At 30.8% G+C, this 20,623-nt stretch overlaps 5 protein-coding genes across 6 annotated transcripts; 3 read left to right on the forward strand and 2 right to left on the reverse strand.

Annotated features, from left to right (window-relative positions):
* Positions 1 to 160: 160 nt before the first annotated feature.
* On the reverse strand, positions 161 to 4,864 carry LOC123707501 (band 4.1-like protein 5). 2 transcript variants are annotated; one of them, XM_045657594.1, is made up of 2 exons: positions 4,658 to 4,864; positions 161 to 3,333 (listed from the first exon to the last, which is right to left on the reverse strand). In XM_045657594.1, the coding sequence occupies exon 2, from the start codon at positions 3,316 to 3,318 to the stop codon at positions 1,786 to 1,788; it is 1,533 nt and encodes a 510-aa protein (XP_045513550.1). In that variant the 5' UTR covers positions 3,319 to 3,333; positions 4,658 to 4,864; the 3' UTR covers positions 161 to 1,785. The 2 variants fall into 2 exon arrangements, with proteins under 2 accessions (XP_045513550.1, XP_045513549.1); XM_045657593.1 differs by having other exon boundaries at positions 162 to 3,333; positions 4,613 to 4,864.
* Positions 4,865 to 5,942: 1,078 nt separating this feature from the next.
* On the forward strand, positions 5,943 to 9,236 carry LOC123707505 (eukaryotic translation initiation factor 3 subunit G). Its single transcript, XM_045657597.1, has 6 exons — positions 5,943 to 6,091; positions 6,264 to 6,452; positions 6,544 to 6,708; positions 6,884 to 7,007; positions 8,674 to 8,891; positions 9,039 to 9,236. The coding sequence occupies exons 2-6, from the start codon at positions 6,264 to 6,266 to the stop codon at positions 9,180 to 9,182; spliced, it is 840 nt and encodes a 279-aa protein (XP_045513553.1). The 5' UTR covers positions 5,943 to 6,091; the 3' UTR covers positions 9,183 to 9,236.
* Positions 9,237 to 9,664: 428 nt separating this feature from the next.
* LOC123707506 lies at positions 9,665 to 11,200 on the reverse strand. Its single transcript, XM_045657599.1, has 2 exons — positions 10,595 to 11,200; positions 9,665 to 10,388 (listed from the first exon to the last, which is right to left on the reverse strand). The coding sequence occupies exons 1-2, from the start codon at positions 10,813 to 10,815 to the stop codon at positions 10,025 to 10,027; spliced, it is 585 nt and encodes a 194-aa protein (XP_045513555.1). The 5' UTR covers positions 10,816 to 11,200; the 3' UTR covers positions 9,665 to 10,024.
* Positions 11,201 to 11,777: 577 nt separating this feature from the next.
* On the forward strand, positions 11,778 to 13,076 carry LOC123707504 (probable tRNA N6-adenosine threonylcarbamoyltransferase, mitochondrial). Its single transcript, XM_045657596.1, has one exon. It carries the CDS (start codon positions 11,833 to 11,835, stop codon positions 13,069 to 13,071), a length of 1,239 nt encoding a protein of 412 aa, XP_045513552.1. The 5' UTR covers positions 11,778 to 11,832; the 3' UTR covers positions 13,072 to 13,076.
* A 201-nt stretch (positions 13,077 to 13,277) lies between these two features.
* Positions 13,278 to 20,402, forward strand: LOC123707503 (cytochrome P450 302a1, mitochondrial). Its single transcript, XM_045657595.1, has 8 exons — positions 13,278 to 13,616; positions 14,197 to 14,428; positions 14,861 to 15,045; positions 15,802 to 16,003; positions 17,127 to 17,289; positions 18,372 to 18,620; positions 19,572 to 19,778; positions 20,262 to 20,402. The coding sequence occupies exons 1-8, from the start codon at positions 13,451 to 13,453 to the stop codon at positions 20,376 to 20,378; spliced, it is 1,521 nt and encodes a 506-aa protein (XP_045513551.1). The 5' UTR covers positions 13,278 to 13,450; the 3' UTR covers positions 20,379 to 20,402.
* Positions 20,403 to 20,623: the final 221 nt, after the last annotated feature.

Below are 20,623 nucleotides of genomic sequence, written 5' to 3' on the forward strand. Positions count from 1 at the left end.
TTGGCAATTCAACTTTTAAGGTAGGCAAATAGTTATTTGCAATTAAAGTATCCTCAATAATATTAAGTAAGGCAAAATATATAATTAAAATCTTTATTTCATTTGAGATATAGTTACAATAGTAATATAACTTAACTGTAAGATAAAATATAATTATACAAGTAAGAAATTATACATCAGGAAAATAATTCTTAAAACTTAACATTTAAATTGAATGTCATGTAATATTTTAATTTATATTTCTTGTATTACCTATAATAATTCATAAAGTTTAAATCAATAAAATACATCATAAAATCAAAATTCGATTTGGCTTAACATAACAAATCACACAGATTAATTAAATGTACAATCACACAGACCAAATATAATTTTATTTCATTAATAATAAATTAAGTTTTAATGACCAAAGACGATACATTATCTCTGGTTTGGGTCACAGCTTAAAATATACCCAATTTTAAATCTCATAAGAATTCATAAGTACTAAATTTTTTTAAGTTACATGTGTCAACAGGTATAATTGTATAATCTGAATATATTTCAATAAATTTTAAGCACCATTTTAAGTAAAGTCTCTAACTATAAAACATTACATAACTATATAATTTCTTTATTTTTTCCCTTTAAGTACTCGGGCACTTGTATAGCTTTAAAGATAACTTATTTACTAATACAAATAAAAACGAATGTACACATGTAATGCTAAACTTGGGTTTCTCCTTAGCGTTTTGGTTACATTTATATGGAGTTAAAAAAAGCAGAAACCCTGCATCAAACATTCTAAAACAAATAAATTGTCAGTTCAATAGAAATTTGCTTTATTGTTTTTAATGTACTTTGTAAAATTAGTCTTGAACACAAATAATGTGCTATGGCACCCAAAATATTCGTTAGTTTTTAATACTGAACATTGTACTCGGTTACATTCAATAGAATAATACATCACTTAAGTCTTGATATGTTAGCAGGGACGGTTCAATTTAAAACTAAATTAAGTAATGCTGGAATGTGATTTGGAATTTTACTCACATTATATAAATGCCTGTGATAAGTACAATAAGTAGTTTAGGACTATAGAATATTTTAATAAAAGCAATTTTTTATTTTTATATAAACACTGACTTGTTCACATTCTATGCCTCATTAATAACAAATAAACTTAGGTGTATATGGATGGGGCGGCACCACAGACTGGTCAATGCCTTTCATGTGATATCGAGTTACTGATTTCAAATTGTAATCTATGGTTGTTACCCATCTGAAAAAGGACTCCATATCGCCAATTAAAAATTAACTGTTTTTTTTATTTCGAGTTATCAGATCGGACATATTACATACATAACAGTTAGTAATAATAATTTAGCGACTCACATAACTAAACTATATTCATAATATCGAAATGTTTCTAATACAAGATATAGATTCTTTCATTCAAAATTATTGACATAATAACTTGTGAAGCTTTCGACCAGCACAATCGATATTCGTTCTCTCTATACAATTTGTTACTTTTATCAACGCTTATCAAGCTTCAGTGTCAATTAGATGTTTTGTAACATGAGTAATTTATAATAAATAAAAATTTACAAGATATAAATCTTTCTGTTCGGTAAATTAAACTAAGTTGTTAACTTGGAGAATAAAGGCATTATTCTGATTTGATCGTTGTGATGACACAGCAATTATTATTTAGCTAAAGTTTAAAATAAATCAACACGTATATTGCAAAAATTTCATAGCTACGCGACGGGCGAAAAAGTTCCTATTTCTTGAGCCATCTGTTTAAGTTGGTAAATCAACTTTTGATTGCTTATCATTTACGGATTCAAATGTAAAAGAGATCGCTGGACGTATCCACAGGGGATTTGCGGTTTTTTGAAAACCCTGTGAAGTTTTCATATCTAAACTTCTACAGTGTCTAAAGACCAGGGTGTACAACCAAGGCTCTACCTCAGGTTCATTCGGATCCTTTTCTTCTTTATCTTCGATCTCTTCTTCTTTAATTTCTACAGACTTCTGGGATTTAGCACTATCTTTTCTGGTAAAAGGTTCAATGGCAGTTTCAGTATTAGTAACGGGAGCACTTTCGATGGTCGTGGTTGTTATAGCAGGGGTTTCAGCTGTGGATGTACTTGGCACCGTTTCTGAAGCCTCTGTTTGAGGCGCACTTTCGGTCTTAGGAGTGACTTGCTTCTCTCTCTCTCGCAGAACGTGACTCTGCCTTCTGGCAAAACGTTGGCTAGGCCGCCTTTCAAATTGTACAGTACGGCGTGCACGATTCTGTTGAGTAGTCTGATATTCTGTTTTACCCGAATATTGGAAGCGTGATCCCATTCTAAAGAAGTTCTGCCGCGCTGATGGTCCTTTGACTGGGGCGCGTAAACGAAAGAATGTGTGGTACTGGACGGCACATTTCCACAAATGCTTACAAGCTTTTTCATTATGAAGTCGAAATACAAATGTGTGTTCCTGTTCTCGTCCCTGATCATCATCCTCAACAACCACCAATGTTAGTTTTTTCTTTTTAAAATTTAATTTAGTGATTTTGGGCCAAAAGAAAAGGCCTATTTTTTGTGGCCCCTCAAAAACAAGTATTCCAGTGGGAGTAAGGCCCAAATGGTATTCACAGCCATCTTTTCCCAATACTATATGCATATCAACACCATACATCTCAAGCCATTTAACTTTATTAAGATAACTGACTTCAGCCTGGGCAGGAGTGAGGCCTTTGCACTTTTTGTATTCATCTAAAATTTCTATTTCCATTTCTTCAGACTGATTAGGTACAAATCTAAATTCAGATACAGTTGCTGGTGTATGTATTGTTTCATCATAATCTCCCAACTCAGACTGCAAAGCTAGTGCAGATAGCTCAACTGCAGTTGAATGAGGACATTCCAATTTGCTTTCGAGGACATCCTTCTTTAGTTGCAAGAAAAACTGATACCTAGTTAATTCTTCTCTTAAATTATTTGGTTCAGAAGAGTAAAATTTAACTTTAAGTCTCAAAGTATAGGGAGGTCCAATTTTAACTTGTTTTTTAATTGTTTTAGTTGGATCCAGCCAATGTTGAACATTATTTGTATCTGTAAATTGTAGTCCAAAGTAGTCCTTTTCAATCAAGTCCAAGGAATAAAAGACCTGTTCATATAAATCGGCAGCACTAGCTTTTTTAGTTAGATTTATTGTTAAATCAGTATCATCAAGTAACATTACCTTGCATTGAATTAAGTTTTTGTTTGTTGCATTTTTCTGACTCTGTTTCTTTCGGGTCTGGCTGGATGATCTCCCTTTTCTACTGAGGAATCTTAACATCTTTATTTGATCTACCTGTAAATATACCCTTTATAATAATACCCTTTTTAAATAATTGAATGGTACAATTTTAAAAAGTAGGAACTTAATATACATTTATTGTTCAACAGCTGGGTAGGTTAACTTTAGGTATGGCCTAGTCCAGAATCTTTCTGGTTAATGAAATTGAATACAAAATACACTATATTGTAATATGGAAATATTATTTCATTAATCACAACATGAAAACAGATGTTACTATCAACTATAGCTCAATAATACTCATAGATTAAACATAATTATAGACACACTGATCAATTATTGTGTCAGGGTCTTTTGCATCTGGGGCTTCTTAAAAGTAATTCTACTGGCCAAACAAATTAATTTATTCCAAATATGATGACTATTATGTTTGTAATAAACATTATATTTGGAAAGACAATTTTATAAAATGTAATATCAATAATTTAATGTTAAGTTATATATACATATATTCTATGAACAAAGTCATTATTAACTATATTGACGATGCACTTAATGTATGGATAGCATGATATAGAGGAGTAATTGTCTAATCTTCACTATTCTAACCAAATAAGCCTATTTCTTTATAATCAATACATAATTGTATAATCAAATTACTATGTTTTATAAATTATTGATACTTGGTTGATCATTTATCATTTAAATAATATAAACAATCATACTGCAAACACAGTATGTTTCATGTACAAAAGTTTTCTGATGTAGTCATAAAAAATACATATCTAAACAATTACTTCTATTTTTCTCTTTAAAATTAAAATCACTGAGATTTTCTACCTTATATCTTTAATATAAAGAAAAATATATATTTTCTGAATTTTACATGAATTAATTTTTTTTCTTTAATATCTGAATAATATTAAGAATAATAATTAGAATATTAAGAAAACCATTATAATATACTGCCATATAGCAAATCAAACTTCATACAATAATTATGATATATATTTACTCATTGCTGAAGACACTTAATTTACCTAGTTATAATTTAATTAAAATTTGTATATAATAATAGCTATCCATTTAACTGTTAAGAATTAAGTGACTTCTATTTTAGATAATTAAGAATTTTCAATAAATGATGAGCTCATTAAAGCATTCGTACGTCCTTATGAAATATGAACAATGATTGATTAATAAATAATTCTAGAAAAATGGTGATTTTGTAACGTCGTAAGCAATTACTACAAAAAATGGGACATGAAGAGATCAAGAGACGCTTTATTTAAAAACAGTAAGAAATATGAATACTTTATAAAAGTATACGTACCAAAATTATGCTATAATTTATTTAACACAGTCACATCGATAATACCTAGGTAATTCGTCATCACAGTCCGCGATTTCAAGCAGTCATCGTTTCTAACGCCACACCAATATGGAATCATGCACTTATGGAATCATTTCACTGTTTACTTAAATAGAAAACATTTCATTTGAATATTATTTTTGTAATAAAATATTTAATACTTTTAAGCTTTGAAGTGTAAACTTAAGGAAAGCAGCAGTAGGTATGTAACTATGTAGTTCACAGAAACTCAGATGACAGAGGTACTTAATAGAACAGAACTACAGGTTAAAAACTTTGTCTGTCACCATTACACATATTTAAAAAAAATCATATACTATACAAAATTTCCTAGTTTAAAAATTTATAAAAACATTTCAAAAATTTATTTATTCAATCACAAGTTACATTATTTTAGCAGGTTTTGGAGCCCCTGAACTAAATCTAGGGAGACCTGTACGTCAGGGTACTCCGCGCTTCGAGTGGTTTAATGAAATAGTAACTTAATAATAATTGAAACCAATAAACTATATTATAAAGAATAACAGAAAGCTATATGAGACTTATTACTTAACTAAAGATAAAGGTCTAAATGGTCGAGACATTTGTACACACCAGAATAATTATTTTAGGGAAGGAATGGATAATAGCGTAAGTGCATCGTGGAAATTAAGAATGGTTAAATTATACTTGATCTAGCAATTCAGTTTCTTCCTAGATTAGTAAACAAAGCCATTTGGTAATTAATGATTTTATTTCGAATAATAACTTAGGGTAAATATTAAAGATTGTATTACGTTTGTTGTAAAGCTGAGAGCTAGATAGATAAGAAAATTGGCGGTGTGAGAATTTGGTTTTGCATTGAGATATATACTATATACTAGGTCCTTCTTACGACTTTCCAGAAGTGCTTTGTTAAAGAGCATTAGAGTATATTTTCTAAGGATACATCTAAGGATGTGATATACGAACAATTAAACACTTGACTTTTTATGTAATAGGCAAACGGAAATATTAAAATAACAATTATCGATCCATATTTAAAAAGGCGAGACGAAAAAGATAGTTTTTAATATATTTTTTGGAAATTGTTTTCCTCCAATATGCCTGAAAAATGAAAAAAATATGTTACGTTGGTTGCAGGTTACTTTTTAAACATAACCATTTTCTTAGCTCTCCAACACACATACACATGCATACTCGCACTAGGAAGAATTATAAATTTTGATATATTGAAAAACCGACGAGGAAAGAAAATTATTAGCATTATCTGTACATATTACTTAAAGTGACTTAAAGTTACCAGGTTATAAAATAATAATAAAAAATTGGGCCTTTTTGCTTTGGCATCTTTGTAGTTTGATGTCATTTTCCAGCTTGTTAAATGTGATAATAATCGTCGTCATCGATTTAAAAAGTTAAAAATCATTCGACTAAGTGTGGTATATATTTGTAACTAAGGTAATTAACGTATAGTTGATAATAATATTACCGTAAGTCAACATAATTGTACTAAAGTTTCTATTAAGTAAGGTTAGGACATACCGATTATACTGTCGTTAATAGGACATCATGTTAAATTGGTACTATTTTATTGTATTATAACAATAAACATAGTTTGGTACGTCTTCAGATGCCAGTTGCTGATGAAATTCAATCATCTTGGGCTGATGAGGTTGAAATAGACCAAGGTGCTCTACCTCCGCCTTCAGAAGTTGTTGAAAATGGACTTAAAATTGTTACAGAATACAAGTACGATAACGATAATAAAAAAGTTAAAATCGTCCGTACATACAAAATAGAAAAACGTGTTGTATCTAAGGTATGTTTAGTTTTAAAACACAATATTAATGTTAGCAATATTTTAATTTTGTACAATGTCTCATTAATTATCGCTTTAATTTCATTTTCAGAGTATTGCTAAACGTAAAACGTGGAGTAAATTTGGTGATTCTGCTGAAGACAAACCTGGCCCAAACCCTGCCACTACCAATGTTTCTGAAGATGTATTCATGCAGTTTATTAGTAGCAAAGAAGAAGCACAGCGCCCTGATGACAGTGACTTAGATGGATTAAAGGTGACAAATCGAATAAATTTTTTAATATAAAATTATTTTGCTCAACCATTATTTTAACTGAGCATGAAAGCCTCAATTAAAAAGCCAGAGAAAATGTTGCAGTTGCATATTGCTTTATTAAAATGTAACACATTTACTATTTACATAACAATTATGTGAAAAAATAAATTTTCAGCCCCCAACAAGTAGTGTCATTTTCAAATGTCGTACTTGTCAAGGAGAGCATTGGACTTCAAGCTGTCCCTTTAAGCACACCCAACTTGCTCAGACTAAAGCTAACGAAGCTGCCAAAGCAGCAGGTATGTTTTGTAAAAATTATTATATCTTGTCCATTAAACAAAATTTTAAACCGGAGACAATGAGAAAATATGGAAGTAATCTGCAATTATAAAAATATAGACTGGATGGAATGGTGAGTTGTGAAGGTCTTGTGTAGTTGTAAAGTTGGGGCTTATTGTTAATTTATAATAATAAGCCTTTTACTTACTCAAAAATAAATTATGTAATTTTAGTAGTTGGTGCATATACTTGTAAAATTTAAATATTAAGACCCATCAAATTGGAGCTGGAATAGCACCACTATTTCTGAGATCTCATTAAATATTTGCAGTAGATAAGGCAATTCTAGGCATCTTTTGTTTGAAAAAAGGGACTTTATATTAGATGTGCACATTTTTTGTGGATTTTTGTTTATATTGTAACTGTAGGTGTAATTTCCCATGATGAAAGAAAAGAAACTGTGAAGTTTGTGTCTTAGTTTTTTTTATTTATTTGATGTTGGTAGTTATTTTCTGGTAAAAAATTGTTATCTTTCAATTGAATATGAATAGTTTTTTCTTCAATGCTGAAAAATAATATCTTTCTCCGTCAAGCAGGTTTTACTAGTTCCTAGTACTAGTAGCAGATTCTACTTTCTTATTTCTCCACCTTCTCTTCTAATTTTTATGTTTCAAATTTATTTTCAATAGTATGTAAAATGATTTTAATAATACTTGTTCTGTCACGTTTCTGTTACTTCAAGAATCATTGATATTTTTCTAATTGCCCATGGGTAAAATATTATTTTTGTATTTATTGATACATACTATGCTACTGTACAACATTTCTTTGTTCTCAGTAGTTTCCACAGCGCATGTGATGTCAGATTTTTTATGTGCTTACAATTCTATTTGATTGTTGTGTAACACAATCGTAATTTCTTCCATCTTGTCTGTGAAATTGTGTTAATAGTCACGGAGGATAAATTTATAATGATAAAGGATTTATAAAATTATGGTTAACTAGCAATGCCCCACGGTTTCACTTGAGTAGATACCTATCTTGTGGTAGGGGTAAGTCTACTAAGTCGATATATTTTTCCTCCTGTAAAACATTACGATACTGGACAGGGGTTGAATTACACGTTAATGTTAATATAATTTTCGACTTTCCGGTAATTTAAACCACATGATGGTCAATTTTAGGTATAAACAGTCACTAGGTAGTCACTAAATGTTTTATTTGAATATTATGAATAAAAATTGATTAAATAAAAACAAAACTTCAAATGTTAAACTTTCTTCTATAATATAAAGAGATTTGTTTGTATAGATCGAATTGCCTATGGGTAAAATATTATTTTTGTAGCTATTGATACATTCTATACTACTGTACAACATTTCTTTGTTCTCAGTAGTTTCCACAGTGCATGCAATGACTGATTTTTTATGGATATTTTTTTTACACCTTGGATTATATTATTGAAGTTTTATTAGAGACCACTATTTTTTTTAGCCTGTGTCAGCCAGATGCCGCTTTCTAATGATGCAAGAATTTTTGAACATTACATACATATAAAACACAAATCTCACTCTTTATAATATTATGTATTAGTATAGATTAAATGTTACAATTGATTATACTAACATTTCTTTGACTAAGTTTATTCACGGAAGAAAGAAATTTTTTTTTTATTTCACCTTGCAGAGGCTAAAGCAGCTTCATCTACAAACAAATATGTGGCACCTAACATGCGTGAAGGAGCAAGTCGTGGACCAGGTCGTGAACCTCCTGGTGCAAGGCGAGGTGATGATGTTGCTGCTATTCGTATATCCAACCTTAGCAACTTTGCTGTTGAAGCTGATCTTGATGACCTTGTCAAAGGATTTGGACCAGTGCACAAGCTATACTTGGCTAAAGAGAAGGTATTATGTTTATTACACTTCATTATTCATCAAATTGTATTCAGTGACTAAAGTTTTACTAAACTGAATTAAGCTACCAAGTAAAATTGTTGAAAAACATAACTCCTTGTATGTGAAATGATTCCTAATTATTCAATTTTTTTACAGAGTACTGGGTTATGCAAAGGATTTGCATATGTTCATTTCAAATTCAAGGCTGATGCTGCAAAGGCTATCCAAACTCTTAATGGACATGGTTATGATCACTTGATTTTAAATGTTGAATGGTCCAAACCACCACAAAACAATTAGGCAAACATTTCATGTATTTTTATAATCTTCAATATATAATTGAGTTACTTGATACTTTTTGTTATTTTTCGATTATCCAAAGATGTAAAGGATTTGCATATGTTCATTTCAAATTCAAGGCTGATGCCACCAAGGCTATCCAAACTCTTAATGGACATGGTTATGATCACTTGATTTTAAATGTTGAATAGTCCAAACCACCACAAAACAATTAGGCAAACATTTCATGTATTTTTATAATCTTCAAAATATAATTGAGTTACTTGATAGTTTTTGTTATTTTTCTTATATCCGAAGATATTGTGTATATGGAACCATGTCTTGCACTTTCAAAGATCACTACACTGCAGAGATTAGTCATTATTTTTTAAAATTAAGAGAAAGCCACATAGCTACCTCTGATTACAAAAAAATATAAAAACAAATTCTTTGGTATATAATTCATATGAAATTGGGCTTTTAAATGTAAATGAAATACAATGTCAGCAGAAATAACAGTATAATTAACAATTGCACAAGACTAGATACAAATTGAATATTACATTACACTTATAGATAGAAGAATCTATGCTCTTTGTTAAGCATAAAAGAGGAGATAATCAGAAAGGTACATACTACTCTATTCATTTACACAATACACCTATGCAGCATTTATATATATTACTTATTGTTTCTAACAAAAATATATATGTATATAAAATATTAAACAGGTCTTCTACTAAGTATAAGGATTGATCCAAAAGATATACTTTACATTGAAACAGTAGGAAAACAAACTTGTTTTGTTTGCCAAAATAAACAAAAAATTGTATTACCTGAAATATTTCATATAACTTATTACCTTAAAGATCAATATCATATTTCTCATCATCACTATTCGGACTGTATGTTTCATCAGGTAACCGAATCTCTCCACAAAACATGAGTTCTATATATTGGAAATAGTCAACTGCTATATTGGTAAGCATTGCTCCTGTTGACATACCAACAATAGTACCAATAACAGGTCTTTGGCCAATAGAACTTCTTAGAATTGCCCAGAGAAATATTGATCCTAGTGGCCAAAGACAACCACCTAAAAATGCCCAAGAAAACCGTCTAGCTGGTGCTGCAGCAGCTACATGAGGTCTAGACCAGAGCCAAAGCCCAGCTCCACCACCCGCTGACAAGAAGAGGATGTCTGTGATATCTCGACGAGGAAATAATCTAAAAAAAATTATTACATTCAAATTATAACTTTGTAAAACTAACAAACTGTATTTCTGCATCCAAATTAGAGAACTATACCTATAGTAACAAAGAGAAACTAAACTACTGTTCAAAACAGTGAACTTGGACTATCCCCAAAAATAATTAAAGTAATGTATTACACAATAGTGTTTACTACTTGATTATCTAAAAAACCACAGTACCTGACCATTAGATGTGGGTTCATAACACTCACTGACAATGTTGTGTAACTAACAAGCCCTTGTATGGGCATATAATAATAAAGTACATTATCTCTTGTTAATGGAGGTACCCTTACATTATTAAAAGATTTATTAACAATGTCAACAGTTTTATTAACAGTTACAGGTAGTTCATTTAATTTTCGCATTAAGTTACGATAGACTCTTTCAAATATTTCCATGTTTAAACTGCTAGAACGCAACTCGTTAGTCTAATTCGAACTATAATGTAAGGTTAAATAGTTTATATGAAAACTTGGCAAAGGCAATGATTTAGTTATAACAAATCACGATGCTTTATTATTCATATGTAGTTTGCACGGAATGATCATTGCACTAGGTGGTTTATTGTTAATGTTAGCTAAATTGAAGAAAATCTTTTTTTTGTGTTGTCTAATACTAATTTTAAGATTTGATTTATGATTTCTATGTTATACTTTACAAAGAACTAAGAAGTAGAATTGAGACTAGCCACGTTAGTTGAAACAACTCAAATAACTAATTAAAAGTTGTTAAATTGATCTTAATTTTTTTTGTATAGTCAGTATGAAGTACGAACTATGAAGCACATAAGCATCTCTAACAAGTCTGTGGTCGTGACCATAATCCACCCTAGATCATAGACTTCATCAGTGTTGCCAGATCAGGGGATTTCCCCCTAGATTTAGGGGTTTCTCAACCGAGTTAGGGGCAGAATAGGGGGAAATAATATTTAGGAATTTTTTAAGGGGAAATATCGAAAACACGCGAAATAATTTTTTTTTGCTATTGTATATCACGTTCCTGATTTTGGAACTAAATTGATTTTGTATATAGAAATCGGGTGATAAGAATTAAAGGTTAGAGATTTGATCAGATTATGATATCTTAGCCCTAAACATGACAATCATTCATAAAGTTAAATGTAACAAAATTAAGTACTGAAAGGTTTGGTTATAGATAAGTATTTTGTTTGTATTTTTTGCATCAAGTTGAACACCACAAATGAATTACAAAGTAATCGCTAGACAAGCTATTAACCGTACGATAACGTATATATAGATACAAATGCAATCGTATTATATATATTAATACGTTTGTATCTCTGCTTGGTCTCTACTCTGTGATTATTATAGTTTATGCATTCATTGAAATACAGAGTCTAGACAATAATCAAAAAAATTAAATACTTTTATTATGTATTAATATATTTTTTTATTATGTTCATCAACGGCTCATATAGACCATTTACAAAATCAATAAAAACTTTATGTTTTACAAAGCACAATAAATATACAGGAATTAAAAAATATTCAAATGCATTAATCCTTGGAATTGAGACTTCGTGTGATGATACTGGTTGTGCTATTGTAGATTCTGAAGGTACGCTTTTATCTGAATCACTGCACTGTCAAAGTTTAATACATTTAAGGAATGGTGGTATAATACCAGATGTGGCACAAGATCTCCATAGAAGGTTTATTGAACCAACTGTTGAGGAAACATTAAAAAAAGCTGAAGTATCTATAAATGACATAACTGCTTTAGCGGTTACACTTCAACCAGGATTACCACTAAGTCTAGCAATTGGAATGAAATATGCCAAACATTTATCTAGAAAGTTTAATAAGCCAATGATACCCATTCATCATATGGAAGCACATGCCTTAGTTGCTAGAATGCAGCAAAGTATAACATTTCCATATCTTACACTTCTTATATCTGGTGGGCATTGTTTATTAGCATTAGTTCAAGGTGTAAATAAATTTAAATTACTAGGTGAAAGTATAGATTCTGCCCCAGGAGAAGTGTTTGATAAGGTAGCAAGAAAGATGAAACTAAGAAATGTGTCTGAATATTCCCAAATGTCTGGTGGTCAAGCTATAGAAAAAGCTGCCACAAAAGCAACAAATCCTCATATTTTTAAATTGCCTTTGCCAATGACTGAATATAAAGATTGCAACTTTAGTTTTAATGGCCTTAAAACAGGAACATTTTTACATCTGCATAAAAAAGAGAAAGAACATAATATTGAGGCTGATGAATTGATACCAGAAGTAAATGATTTGTGTGCGGCTTTACTCATGGCTGTGACCAGACACCTGGTTCATAGAACTCAGAGAGCCATGGAGTTTTGCAAAACAAGAGAACTACTTTCTGAGCATGAGGGAAAATTGGTAGTATCTGGAGGTGTGGCATGTAATAATTTCATTTATAAAAATCTTACAATTTTGTGTGACGATATGGGATATGAAATATTTAGGCCACCACCTAAGTTATGTACAGACAATGGTGTAATGATAGCTTGGAATGGTCTTGAAAAGTGGCGAGAAGGTCTAGACATTGTTAGAGATTTAAGTAGCCTAGATATTAAAGCTGTCAGTCCTTTAGGAGAAAACCTCATCCCAAATGTGAAGGAAGCTAGAATACCAGTGAAGTTGTTAAAAATAAAAAATTAATTGTTTAAGTGTTTTATTGAATGTGGATAAATTACGTATCTTAATTTGCAATGAATAAATAATACACCTCTTAAAAATATCAAATTAAAATTTCTTTCCCGATATTTACGAAAATAATAGGTAAGTTGGCAGGGAGTTATTTATATATATATATAAATGTTAAATGAAATTAGATTATACAATCCCCGAAGTTACAAGACCAGATATTAAGCTTTACATTGATACAAACAGGTAAAAAGTTTAGATGAATACAATTGTCTTGCATTGTTTTTCATGCTAAACTATGTGCATCTCATTTCATATCGTGAGCGAGGGTGTCCGATTTCAGTATATTTTCTGCTTTCTTGGCTTATTGTATTGTTTAGGATAACCTTCTAAAATGCTTTATAATATAAAACCAACAAAACCATTTCAATTTATTCCGCTTTTTCTTAATGGTACTCCGCGACGTCCATGTACAAATACAAAACTTGGAATAAAAGACATTCCGGGACCAAAAATATTTCCCGTTATTGGTAGCCTTTACAAGTACTGGCCCATCATAGGTAAGTTTATTACAATATTACGAAAACACACATTAATAACCTACAACATGTAAGTTATAAAATATATATATATATATATGTATTTGTAAACAGATTGATATTATAAGTAATTAGGTAATATACCACACATACGATTAAACTAATTTTAATTACCTATAAGTAAATTATTAAACATAAATTAAGTATTAGTAATAAACGTACAACGCATTTTTAAAAAAATAATTAATGTGTTACTTAATTTACATTTTTTGAGTGACGCGTTGTTATGTTGCATTAAATCTATGACTCCCGCATGTCAAAATATTATAAATGTTTTAGATACTGGAGTCATACTGCTACTCTGTCTCGATTCTGAAAATCACCGTAAGGCTGTTTCTATAAAATTCTTAATTACTGCTGCTAGGAACGAGAGAGACTTTTTGGATCTTTAGATAAGCTACAATTAGTTTATATCTTGATATTACGAGATCAAAATTGATTCAACATTACTTAAAATTTTAGTTTATAGCATAAACAAGCACGATATACCTACCAATTAATAAGGTTTAAGTTGCGTTTTAAGTAATAAATTTCGTCCTAGGTGATTACAATGCTGATACATTGGACAAAAATGCCTGGCTGAATTGGCGGCGTTACGGGGGCCTTGTGAGGGAGTACCCGATTGTAAACTTACTCCATATTTATGAACCAGAACTAATGGAGATAATATTCCGCCAAAACGATCGCTATCCAGCCCGAAGGAGCCATATAGCCATGTTACATTATCGCCTTGGCAAACCTAAAGTTTACAATTCAGGAGGTCTCCTTTCCACGTAAGTTACGATATAATACGTATATACGTCTGCACGTAACTTAGATTTTGCGTTATAGAGGAAAGCTTGCACATGCATCTTTGGTAGGAAAAATTCTAAGTCTGACCAACATCTAAATCACCAATTTATTGTACAATTATGTCTTTGTATAAATGTTCTGTTTCAAAGAATAGGTACCTCTACAAACTATAATACGACGGAGCTTGTAAAGGATCGTTGCACTGTAATTTTGTTTACTACAGAACTAACGATATATATAGTAAATAAATTTAACAAAATAAAAAAGTAAATACAAACATTAGTGACGGCTTTATTTTTCTGTATCTGTTTATATTTTGCCTAACACATGCCGCCGACTTTTGGGTCTAAGTTTTCCTCACGAAGTTTTTCTTGTAAAAATTTTAATTAAATATATTTTTAATACTCTTATAGGAATGGCCCAAAATGGTGGCGATTACGGAGTGCCTTCCAAAAAAACTTTTCTGGCCCTCAAAATGCGAAAAAATACGTAAAAATTACAGATAAGGTCGTTACTGAATTTATGCAATGGCTTAAAGATAATAATCGTTCATCAGTTTCCGACTTTCTACCGTATTTAAATCGTCTTAATCTTGAAGGTACCTGGAACTTTTGATATATTTAAAACTGGTTTTGATTGCGAATTCGTCTGGAAACGTTTACATTAATTGTTAATATCATAAGTTTAACACTATGCCGTAGATAACACAATCATAAATTACATTAATTATTAGCAGAATTTCGCCGTTACTTCCAATAGCAACAGCCACCCCTCATTGAAGTGAAACTTCTTTATCGGCGTTGGAAAAAAAATACCGTCATATTTTTCCGTTACACGTTTTCCGTACCACGGTTGATTCGAAGAGATTCAAAGCCATTAATAACAAAAATATATAATAACGATAACAATGATTAATATAGAATAATAACGCTAATAATTATATTACAATTAATGAAATTCTGTAATTATCTTAATAGTAATAAGGTAAAATGAAATAATTTAATTATTTGTATTCATGACTATAATAATAAAAGCCTTTTGTTAAACTTTATCTAATTTAAAAAAAAATTATAAAGTTGAATATAGTAGATAATTTATCGATATATAATGTCATAAAGAAGTTTCACTTCTTACGTGTGTACACTAGTACACGCACGCATTTTTTATTTTATGACACCCTTACTTTTGACCCTAATCGTTGATCAGCGTTACAGTTACTTAAACTGCTCCTAAACGGCTGAACCGACCTTGATGATAATGTAATAAATTCGCATTTAAATTTGTTAAACTCATTGAAAATTTTCAGGTTGCGATATTTTTTTGTAAATTTAAGTATCTTTAAACTCATTTTCAGTTATTGGCGCGGTGGCGTTCAATGAGCGTTTTAACAGTTTTTCTGCCATCGAGCAGCCTCCCCATTCCCGTACTAGTAAAATAATAGCGGCCGCATTTGGTTCGAACTCAGGAATAATGAAGCTCGATAAAGGAGTTTTGTGGAAAATTTTCAAGACACCTCTATACAGGAAATTGGCTAAATCTCAGGAATATTTAGAAAAGTATGTATATTACCGCTGCTTACGTAATACTTGAACGGTCGCTATCAGTTAAAATGCTTAATTTTTCACAACTTTGTGTATGTACTCATTTCCGTATTCATTCTAAATTTCACCAACATCACCTTGATGGCTGGAAACGACTCCCGTTGGGATCTTCCCTGAGAGATACGACCTCCAACTTTCAAAATTCGAGCGTACTCCACTAAAAATGGGCGTCTATGGGCTGCGATGACTGCCCTTTTTTGGGGGTTCGGCAGGCTCGTTTGCCTCACTATTATATAAAAAAATACTTTCTTAAATAAAATATATTATGTATAATAAAATAAAACTATTTTAATACATAATAAAAAAGTATGTTTAATTAAAAAAAGAAAGTATACTAGGCCACAAAAGGATTCCCTGTGTCGTGGGCAGCCAGTTTTTTGACTGAAAATCGTACCAATTCTTAAAAGGCCCTCAACCCACTCGCGAGCCCACTGGCATTGAGAGTGTCCACGGGACTACTTAACATCAGATGAGCCTCCTGCCCGTATGCCCGGTTCTATAAAAAAACTTGTCATAACACTTAAAATTTTAAAGTAAAACTTTCGTTGCATAAGAATAATTTTTGAGCATAGGTTGAGAAGAAGTTGTTTGATATTGTTTAATGAATAATGTTTTAAATCGTTAGTGAAAATTTTATTTGTAAGAAAGTGGTTCAACCACTTTCCAAAGGAAAGGCCATCAAAAGGAGAAAAAAGGAGAAAGCGTTATGCGAAGAAAGTGCATTACTTGAATAATTTTTATTTTTTTAGTAATAATAATAATAATTTATTTATTTATTTTAATAGTAATAATAATTTATTGCAAGAATATGGTACAAAAAGGTGGTAAAATAGTAATTTCGCATATTCTGCCATACAATGGCGCGCAAATTTGTCTTTAAAGGAGTTTTACCTTTTACATATTAGTTATATTAAAATTAAAATTGGTCAATTTTTATATTATTTGAAACGTACATATCATATCAAATGTTATTAAATTTATATCAACTACAGTGTTAATTGTTAGTTGCGTAAAACGAAATCATCAGGGACCATTACGGGGCATGACTCCAGCTTAATTATTTTAAATTGTATTTTAGAGTATCGATGGATATTTTATTGGAGAAATTAAATTTCTATGAAAAAGAAAAGCCGGAAGCGGAAGACGCCTCACTCCTAGATAATTGCGTAAAACAGGATGGTCTGGGTATGAAAGACATTGTTGGTATGATGGTGGACATATTGATGGCTGGCGTTGATACTGTAAGTAATTATTTACCAGAAGTTCTATGTTCCGATATTTGTATAAAATCTTAATATTACTAATTGTATACAGTTGTAAAATACATATCGAAATAAAAAGTTTAAAATTTTTAACGTTAAAATATCGTCAAAAATATCTTTATAGTTAAGTAGAGATGCCGTTTTCCCCAATAAATGACAGATAAAGTCACTGACAGTCAATGACAGGTTTATATTGATAATAAATAATACCTTTCATCGTAAGTGGCCCGTACCATTATACGGTATACGGGCTTGGTCTCAGATTGCATCAGTTTCTTCTAACTTCTTTTCAATATATATTCAATATAGAAAACTCAATATATTTGTGTCAAAACTTTACACATTTTGTTTAAAATAAACCAAAGAGATCGGACCTCTACAGTTACGAAACTCTTAACTTAACTTTCTGAAGGCATCTATATGACAACTGATAATTTTATATTTATAAAAAAATAAAAGAAATCTTCCCAGCTAGGAACAGTATTTATTGAAACCTTTAATTGTCGTTTTTTGTATTTTTCTTCATTACTTATGTATGTGATACCTGGGTATCAGGGATGAGAGTCACACGTTTGAAGCCCCTTTTTCTCGTTGGGAAATGCGTTATGCATTAGAACCTGTAATATAAATTATAAATATATATATAGACTTAAGAAAACTTTTTAAACGGATTGAAGCTATGTATTATTACTATAAACTTATAATTATTTACATCATTTAAAATTTAATTGTTTCCGGCGTTTCGCATGCTTTACAGCGTGCGTGGTCACGGTGCTTCAATCCGTTAAAAAAGTGTTTTCTTAATGTGTAAAAGCTATGTTAACAAAATACAATACTATATATAGACTTTCCTTATATTATGTAGACACGTTTTTAGCTAAATCCTAAGTTGTTATTTTCTTTACTACTTTAAATAGCCTTGTCTTACATAAGCAGCGACTATTTTTAAGCATCTAATAGAACCTGACCACCACTGCAAATGCTAAAGAGAACTTTTCTGCTCTTACAATTATTATGTTTGTTTAAGTAATGCATATTTCATTTTAAATATTGTTTTCCAGACATCATACACAACAAGCTTCGCCTTATACCATCTAGCGCGGAACCCCGCTTGTCAGGAAGAATTATTCAAAGAGGCCACAAAACTTTTACCGAATGAAAATTCGGATATATCTTCAACGGTATTGTCACAGGCTGTTTATTTGAAATGTTGTGTTAAAGAAAGTTTGCGTCTTAATCCCGTATCCATTGGAGTGGGTCGTGTTCTACAAAATGATGTTGAATTAAAAGGATATACTATTCCTGCTGGGGTGAGGTATTTTCTGGACCTACATATAATTTTTTTTGTATGGCAAAAACTGCTACCACAGCTTAAAAACTTCGGGCTGTAGTAGCTGTGTTGTTTCTCTTTGATTTTAGAGTTTACGGCTTCAAATTAAAATTTTGCACAAACGGGTTTGTGTGGAGAATCAATACTAATATTATCCATACAAAATGTCTTTTTGAATGTATGAAATAAAGTCATTAATAACATCACCGATATCAAAAATTATTTCATCATATTTCTATATTACCTTACCTTAAGTTAAATAGGCTTCATTTATTGCCAAAATATTAAAAAAATATCCAGTCTTGCGAAGCGGGGACAGGCATGATTGTTTTTCGTTAAGTCGGTCTCCAGCCTTCTGTGTAGACAAGAGAGAGTAAATTGGATACATCAGGTCAAGCACTAATCTAAAGCTAACACTTATCTCTTTTTTAATATTACGAAACTTATTACGAGTTCGAATTGAATAATGTTATGTTAACTAGTCTATTTATCGAGGAACTTATAGAAGATATAACACACCACGTGTTTCCTCAAAGTAAAGTGAATAAGCTTTCATAATAAGCATTCAAATCAACACTAATTATGCAAAAATATTTTGTTTCGGACAGCCTGGTCATACAACCAATATATAGGCCTTAATTTGTTAAAGCTTAGAGTATTATGAATAATCTTAGTACAAAATCACCTGCATCACGAGCATACCCCACATATATTTACGCTATTTTTTACAGCATCACAAAACACATCACATATCTCTTAGTTAAATGTATTGAATTGTTTTTTACTGTTTGTTATCTTTTGTAAATTGTTGAAGCTTTTTAAATATTACGTATTTTATTGGCTATATTTTTAGTGTTATTCTTTGTTGTCATATAAAAATAGCTAACAAGCTATAGGATTACAAAATAAATAAATAATAAAATTATTTTAGACGGTGGTTGTAACTCAAAATATGGTTGCATCACGACTACCAGAATACGTCAAAAATCCTCTGTCATACAAACCGGAGCGTTGGCTCCGTGGTTCGCCTGTCTATGAAGAAATACATCCGTTTTTGAGTCTGCCTTTCGGTTTCGGACCTCGTTCATGCCTCGCTAAACACTTGGCTGAACAGAATATGTGTGTAACTATATTAAGGGTACGTATTTTATAAGGTTAATGTGATTTATTGTTGAAAACATTAAAAATAAGCATTTAATTGGATGCTCAAGGACATGTAGATATATTGTGAATTTATTTAAAAGATGCCTCCGCGAACTTCGTTTCGAACATTTTGCTATGCTAGAGACTGTTCGCTTTCCCGGTCTAAAACCACTTTATCCATTTTATCAAATTTTTCTCTCCATAAAAACCTTATTCAGAGTTTAAGGAATAAATAAAAAAATACTCGAATTGGTCTTGCTAGCCGAGTTTTGCGCTTACCCAAATATTTTGCGATTCATTTTTATGCATAGAGATTTACTCAATAACTTAAGTAATCGGTAAGTTTTAGTAAACTCCGATTACGGCTGGTAGGTTTAAATAATTGTTTTATTTTGATAAAAAAATTGGTTTGAAAAGTTAATAAAAAAGCAATCAGAAAAAGGTTTTTCTTAATTGATCAAATATTTATTTCTTTCAGTTAATACGTACATACAAAATCAACTGGTTGGGTGGAGAGCTCGGAGTTAAAACTCTGTTAATTAATAAACCAGATAAACCAATATCACTGCAATTCACACCACGTCTTGAACTTTAAGGAAATAAAACGAATAATATTAAACTTTACTGTTTTATTTATAATTTTAATATATTACTTTTACCATGCATTAGTCATTATTACAGCAATTGCTGTAGCGACATCTCCAATATGTAGCTACAAGTGAAACGATTATAATGTCATATTTACATATCCATATATGTGTGTACCTTATGTTACCACTCAGTATAACTTTACTGTGGAATGGATTATACATGTCACAGGTTCTTATTTGGAAATCAGTC

The sequence above is a fragment of the Pieris brassicae genome, chromosome 3 (assembly GCF_905147105.1).
Source record: "Pieris brassicae chromosome 3, ilPieBrab1.1, whole genome shotgun sequence".
Taxonomy (NCBI): Eukaryota; Metazoa; Arthropoda; class Insecta; order Lepidoptera; family Pieridae; genus Pieris; species Pieris brassicae.